The sequence below is a fragment of the Colletes gigas genome, unplaced genomic scaffold (genome assembly GCF_013123115.1).
Source record: "Colletes gigas isolate AHSC1104 unplaced genomic scaffold, ASM1312311v1 Colletes_gigas_Sc00011, whole genome shotgun sequence".
Classification (NCBI taxonomy): Eukaryota; Metazoa; Arthropoda; class Insecta; order Hymenoptera; family Colletidae; genus Colletes; species Colletes gigas.
This window is the reverse complement of record NW_025106640.1, coordinates 2,633,504-2,640,827: the sequence shown is the minus strand read 5'-3', so window position 1 is coordinate 2,640,827 and position 7,324 is coordinate 2,633,504. Positions and strand designations below refer to the sequence as shown.

General features: G+C 37.4%; 2 protein-coding genes across 2 annotated transcripts in view; both read left to right on the top strand.

The window, feature by feature from the left end:
* The first annotated feature begins 170 nt into the window (after positions 1 to 170).
* LOC122398181 (40S ribosomal protein S15Aa) lies at positions 171 to 1,299 on the top strand. The gene is made up of 4 exons (XM_043397847.1): positions 171 to 255; positions 664 to 798; positions 935 to 1,100; positions 1,172 to 1,299. Exons 2-4 carry the CDS (start codon positions 666 to 668, stop codon positions 1,263 to 1,265), a joined length of 393 nt encoding a protein of 130 aa, XP_043253782.1. The 5' UTR covers positions 171 to 255; positions 664 to 665; the 3' UTR covers positions 1,266 to 1,299.
* Positions 1,300 to 2,062: 763 nt separating this feature from the next.
* Positions 2,063 to 7,324, top strand: part of LOC122398544 (protein sidekick) — a 38,365-nt gene continuing 33,103 nt past the window's right edge. Inside the window, exon 1 of the mRNA XM_043398527.1 lies at positions 2,063 to 3,084. Coding sequence (XP_043254462.1) covers positions 2,967 to 3,084 — 118 coding nt within the window. The 5' untranslated portion in view covers positions 2,063 to 2,966. The remainder of the gene's footprint in view (positions 3,085 to 7,324) is intronic.

Below are 7,324 nucleotides of genomic sequence, written 5' to 3'. Positions count from 1 at the left end.
TAAATTACGTGATTGCAAATTTATAATGTTGATAATGAACTTATTCTTTGTATAGAATTATTGTTATTAATTGTTATTACATAAAATACTAGACAACGATTAGCAACAATATTATGGTAAGTTCCAAAAATTTTGACCAATGAAATTGCAAGCAATTCAAGAAGTTAGTATGGTAACACTGACTTCGAATTTCTCTTTTTCGTTCGGCTAAACGAGCGTGTACGTTGCTGTGATAAATAAAATAATAAATCGCAGGTAATCTCTTTGTTTAAAACTCATCCGACATAAATTAATTATAAATTAAATATTAGCTTAAGGTATCGACTATTTAGTGGTAATATTTTGATAAATATAGTGTTCAAAAACGTAAGCCTTAAAGTGATCAGAGAGGTAAACCAGACAAGTCGTCTCGTTGTATTGTTTTGTTTACTAAATGAAAGTGGTATTATTTAAAGTTATTTAATGTTAAATTCACATTACGTGAATTATGACGTTTACATATGTAAAACGGCAGAATTATATTCCTTAAACTTATTTTATGTTTTTTATAGGTTATGTTTAGTTGTCACAGTTATATTATGGATATAATCAATACACTTCGTGAAAAACAGTTTTTGTGTTTGTAATTAGAGAATACGTAATTTTAAATTATTTTCTTTTCAGCCATGGTGCGTATGAACGTTCTTAGCGATGCCCTCAAATCCATTAACAATGCTGAAAAGCGTGGAAAAAGACAGGTGCTTTTAAGACCCTGCTCAAAAGTAATCATTAAATTTTTAACTGTTATGATGAGGAAAGGTAAGAAAACACCATAAGTATTCTCTGGTTTTCTTTTGTTTTTAACATTAGAATGTATTTCATTCTTGTGTATTCATTTTTGGAACTTAATTTGTTTAATACTAGAATTTTATTGTATTATTTTTATGATTTTTAGGATACATAGGAGAATTTGAAATTGTTGACGATCATCGTAGCGGCAAAGTTGTAGTAAATCTCAGTGGAAGGTTAAACAAGTGTGGTGTTATTTCACCTAGATTTGATGTTCCAATTAATGATATTGAAAAGTGGACCAACAACCTTTTACCATCTCGTCAGTTTGGGTATGTATTTAGAAGTTTCTGCTACATAAAGAATAATTGATTACATACGTAATGTATTTCATATGTTGCAGATACGTTGTCTTAACTACAAGCGGAGGAATTATGGATCATGAAGAAGCTAGGAGAAAACATCTTGGAGGGAAAATACTTGGATTCTTCTTTTAATTTTTATTTAATTCAATAAAAATTTCATAACATTGAAAATTTCTATTTCTATCTTTATTATTAATAAATCAATTACCTAATACTTTTCCTTTGGTGTAGATATAGGTTATGGAAAACAAGAAATAAATGAAAATTGTATAGGAAAATAAATTTATATCGTGTTTTGTGTATAAATTAAAAATATTGATAATGTGATATTTTATAAAAGCTATGCTGCTATATAAATTAATTTTTTATAAGAAAATATTAACACGTTATTGTCAGGGCAGCTTTTCATATCTAGATATGTCTTCAATATTTATTCAAATTATTATAGCGTGAAAAATAGAAATATTCGACTGTTTAACAGTATACTTTTTATTGCATAGCATGCCTAATGACAATAGCATTGTTTAAAATATTACGAGTATCAGGGTTCTTTTACCTCTTCTTATTTACACTTTGTAAACATGTTGGTCATCAAATAATCATCAGTCAATGTGCTAACTATTTAATGGAAATCTTTTTTATTAAAAAATGAAATTTTTGTACTAAATGTGCAGTGGATACCAACCACTGTATCTCAAATTACAGAACACTTCTGATTGGACGTCGTATCTCTTTGCTGACTGGCTGAACGTCTGTGGCGACGTTCGGCATGCGCGTGGCTGTAATTTCAACTTTATACCTCCTGTGAACGCAGCCGATGACGGTCAGTCAACAAAACTTTGTAATTCGAACGAAACTCACGGACAGTTCGGATCACGCGTCGCGTTATGAAAGTTTCTGCTTTTCGTCAGAATTTCATAAGAAAAGTTCTCCGTGGGTATTTTTTATTTTAATAAGAAAACGTGTAAATGAATTTCCAAAAAATTTAACGGTGTTGCCAGGTGTTACCAGGTGAATGTGACCGTTTTGTGCTGCGTTACTTGAGACTTTCCTGAAGGGACAACGGTGCAGAAGAAAGTATTGAAACACGATAGTTCATAATTTTCGTATACAGTGTATTTGTTAGAAATTAAACTATTACAATAGATGTGAATTCAAGTGCACCGACAATTGAATGTTTAACTTATCTAACATACGTGTTTCAAATCGTCGACACTAGCATTGCGTACGTCCCACAAAGATCTCTAACTTTTTTCTTATTCTCGCGACGATATTTCCGTGTGATTCCGTTTGTCAACCGATGCATTTTCTATCGTTTTACGATAATCACAGAGATTCGTTTACGCGTTTAACGAATCCCGCAGCGTTTTAAGCGTATACGCGTATAATCGGTCAACAAATATTTGGAATGTTACGATGAACCGTAAGAAAGCCTTCAGCGACACGTTAAACGTAATCTGACAAAAGAAGTGTTAGACTTGATGCATCGATCTGAAAGCAAGAAAAAAAAGTGCCGACGAATACAAGAAAGTCGAATGGATATAGGCACGGATGCTACATGATCGTAAGTTTCTTGAAAGGAGGAGGGACTGCGAGTGCAAGTAAGAGGAATGTTGTCTCACAGGTGTACGTCGTAATGCTCTTCCGTTACGCCTCTCGAAAGAAAACGTAATCGAGGCTGAACTCGCCACGTGAACTCAAAAATGCGGAGAGCGTCTAGGAATTGTCGGTATTCGTTCGCGTGACTCTGCCGTGCGATTGTATGACGTTCTGTAGTGAAGTGTGAAGGAAGTGCAAGTGGCAGAGCGGTTCAGCCAGAATTTACCAAGTAACATGGAGTTGCCGTGGAGAAATGCGGTGGCGGACCTGTCGACCTTCCTGAGCACGAGGACGCGGATTTTGTTTGCCGCTGTTTATTTCATCTGGATCGCTGGGAGCGCCTGCGCCACTGGTGAGTTTTCGCGCCCATTTTCATCTTTTATGCACCGTGTTGTTTCACGTTTTCCTCGCGTTGATCGCGTTTACACGCTGTCGATCCTTAATCACGTATCGTTAATATCTCAAACGTCGCTGCAAGGATTCAACAAATTAACGAACATACGATTCCAATGGACAGAATTCGATCGAATAATTCATGAAAATACCGTTATTATTTTCACTACGAAAATTAATTAGAAAGCTGTATTTCAGTGAAATTCATATTAGCGATGAATTTTTCCACGACAAATAAACCGTAAGTTCAGCTTGCCGGTAATTGCTGTCGTTATTACGTACAAACGGTATTCGCTTTGTCACGAAACTGGCACGAGAACAGGATACACGCTCAACGTTACAATATCCATGACAAAGATGAACGTTCGATGTGAATGTGCAGCGACAGGGTTGAATGTTTCCTGAAAGGGGTCAAGCCTAATATGCAGCGATTTAAACATTGAGAACATTGCTGAGTAGAACAAACAACGATTTCTCGGCACCAGGCCAAATCGCTTTCGTGTACGTACAGCCAGAAAGTAAACGAACGTTTATCCAAAAGGATAACTTCCCTTTCGATCTGCGACTCGATTTCGTTAATTAACTAATTGAAGATTTTCTGACTTTATACCGTTCTTGAAAAGTACTAGTCTTCTCGTTCCTAATAATTTTAAGATAAACGACGCCACACGTTAAATTAGTGTCTCAATTAACTGTTTCATAATCAAATAAATTGAGTTAAAGAAATTCGATCGAGTAAAGAATCCTATGTAGAGAATTATGTATCTAGACGTTTTGTAGTCGCGTATAGTTTCGCTTAATTATGGAGGTAATTGCACGGTTTTGCGATTTATTGCCACGGTATCGATGGGGGCAGCATACATAGTGCCCTCGCAGTGTACAGTGCACTTCATTATGAATGGTATCAAGGGCAGATTGTACGCGTAACGTTAAGTGGGCTCGCGTTAATGGGCTATAAGTTGTTTTATGCGGTGGAATGGCCGCCAAACACCACCACGAAATATACGCCTGTTTTTATAATTGCACTGTCGCGCTGAGAAAGAGATGGCCGTGTTCTTCAGCGACGTAAATTAGGCGAACCATTGGAACCAACGTAGCTGGCAATTTCAATAAATAATTATTGAAATAATTAACCCTAGAAAGGTTCAACCACGAACTATCGCATCGAAGACCAAAGGGGTGTCACATCGAGAATTTAGATACCTAATCGAATTTTTTTCTCGAAAGTGAGTAAGATTTCGGGGGTATGGCTATTCACAAAAAATGATTGTAATTGACCCCCGCAATCGAAAATAATTTTTTTAGTACGATTTGAAATTTTTTTTTTCGTCGAAAAATTAGGCACCTAATCGAATTTTTTTCTCGAAAGTGAGTAAGATTTCGGGGGTATGTCTGTTCACCAAAAATGATTGTAATTGCCCCCTGCAACCGAAAATAATTTTTTTAGAACGATTTGGAATTTTTTAATTTAATTTTTTAATAACTTTTTAACGAAGTCTCAATCAACAAATTGATTCTTTTGACCTCTAGAATCTCCCATTAAAATTTTTCCCAAAGGCGACTGAACACCCCGTATATGTATTTATAGTGCAGCAAATGTTGATTTATTAATGGTTTTGTTTTCTATTATTATATTCTCTTAACTGGATTTTATCTAGAGATACGTATTCATATTGATGAACTCTAATCGAAGCACCTGCACCGATTCACACGGTGATTGTCGCCCTGCTTTGGACACTCGGGGAAATAAAAATCTACGAAAATCTCCCCTCCGATAGTCGAGAGCATAGCGTAGGAGCCGCCCTAATTGAGATTTATTACGACGTTAATCCGCCCAATTGTGTGAACGAAGTTAAACCGATGACCTCTTCGTCGACGATTGCAAAGGATACTGAGCACGTGCCGTGATGACGTCTCGTGTGTATGTTGCGATAAATAACGCCGCCGCGGCCATATTGGAAAAATCTGTTCGTTTCTCGGAATTAATTTTCAAACAGTGATTTATTTATTTACTTGTCTATTCTTTCACTTCTGTTTATATCTATTCTATTCGTGTAATAAATAAATATTCTTTTCTTAAAAACCATTTAATTTATATCGAAATTGAGAGGTTTAGAAAAATGAAGTTAAGGCTCCCGGCTTATAACACGTTTGAACGACTTACGAATGTAGGCAATACATAATTTATGTATTTCTTGCCAGGTATTTCCGTGGCTTCGGCCACTAATATAACCTATTATTTTCTGCCGTTGGGTAGCGAAAAGGCGCGTATACTCGAGCGACTTACGCATTCGACTCGTGTTAAGCGCGCGTTCTTTATGTGCAAACGCTTTCGTTGCCGGTGTACCACCGATAATTAGTATTAAAGCGCGCGTGCATCCGTGTGCCATCTTAATTGCATGCGTATCAATGCACGCGACCCTTTCGTTTTGTCGTGCGTACGCATTGTTAAAGCGCGCCGCGCACGAGTACGCGACGAACAAGGAAGACGATAATAGCGAGCCCTGGACAGAATTCCATTTTCATCGTGATTTTGTAATCGGGAACAGAGAATCGTTGATTAAATTTTCTTGAGACAATGTGGGCCATTGATATACCAACCCCGTAGATAAGAGGAGATAGAGAACGAATTCAAGGAATTGGGCCAACGTACAGCCAACTGTAAGAGTTCTTTTTACATTGTACAAGATTTAAGTTCGAGATATTTCACCTTCTCATTTTACAAAATTATGTGTATTACGGTCTGAATATTAGCAGTCGACAGGTAATTTTTTGCACGGTATTATGTGACAAATTAACAATGCATTGAAATTGTATCACAAACATTGTGCTCTTTTAATCACAGACATACTTTTAGAGAATTTTATTGAAATCGTTTACGAGGGAATATTAGTAGATAATATCTTGTTGAATATTCTTGGTTGAATTTAAATTTTGATACCATATCGGATGCGTGGGTGTAGATTTGTACCGACTATACATTTACCAAGATAGTCTTGACCTATTTTATACTGTAGTATCTATTTTGAATCATTCTTTATAGTGAGCGGAATGTAACAAAAAGGCCCCGTTACTAGCCAACCTTGAGGATGAAACACGTTCAAATCGAAATACCGTAAGGTATAAATCATTTTCTAGATATTCAAAGCGGTATACTTGTAAAAGACAATTCAGATCTTACGTAAATTATGCAAAATTGTTCCGAAAGTAGAACAATGCTATTCTGCACCTTTTTTTATCAAGTTTTCCGTAGAAGAAACTTGTTCAATATTTTCGATAGTTCTCGAGGAAACGAAGAATCATTTTACACCTGCGAATAACAGCTTAACGCAATAATACCGAAGCCGTGCAATACGATTAAAAAAGACACACTCCAGCGTATGGTTTCGTCAGCGAGAATTTCCACTGCAGAAATACTGCATACGAAAAATTGGCATGGATTTCGTGCCCGCGTCCCAGGAAGACAAGCATTCTCGTGTTTCCAGGTCGATGGTCGACATAATGTAGCCGAGTAAAGGGCATATGAATGCATTCTGGCGTAAAGGTAAATTGGCGAACGATCCCGGAGGGATGAGTGCACGGAAAACAGAGAGACCCGGCCTCTCAACCGCAATCAGGGTTAAACAATTCCCCGAATCTTTCGAGAAATGCACGAAAAAGAACCGCCGATCGTTTAATTAGATCTCGCGATCGTCTCGTAAATCGTATCCTCAAATTCTGGTTACGATCTCGATGGCTATCGAATACGTTCGTGAGAAAACGTAAGGGGAACGACATCGATAATAATTAGCACTTTCACGTGCCATCGTCTTGGCGATCGACGATCTACATATTCCACTCTAAAAACGCCCGTTTCGCCGAGTTACTGCCGGTAATGACTTCCTGCTTTCGTAATGCAACCTATCATCCCGGTCAGCGATGAATGATACGAAAGAGGAGGAATTCTTGGTCACCCTGCTGAGGAGGGTTGGAGAGAACAAAGATTAAATTATTATGATTACGAGGATAAGGTGGTTACGCTTAAATGGCGGGTGACGGTATGTATCGGGTTCGGTGGATCGACAGGAAGACGAGATTTCTCGTGTTTCCAGGTCGTTGTGGTCACCGCGCGATATATTCACGGATAAAAAGGGCGGGCGTGCTACGTTCGGTAACCTGTGCCGTGTAAAAGGTGACCGTGTTCGGTGGTGTGGGTGCAC

Bases quoted from the DNA above. Each gene is read 5' to 3' on its own strand.
- LOC122398181 (XM_043397847.1), top strand. From the start codon at position 666: ATGGTGCGTATGAACGTTCTTAGCGATGCCCTCAAATCCATTAACAAT. The intron at 799-934 runs GTAAGAAAACAC...TATGATTTTTAG, and splicing joins AACTGTTATGATGAGGAAAG to GATACATAGGAGAATTTGAA. The intron at 1,101-1,171 runs GTATGTATTTAG...CATATGTTGCAG, and splicing joins TTACCATCTCGTCAGTTTGG to ATACGTTGTCTTAACTACAA.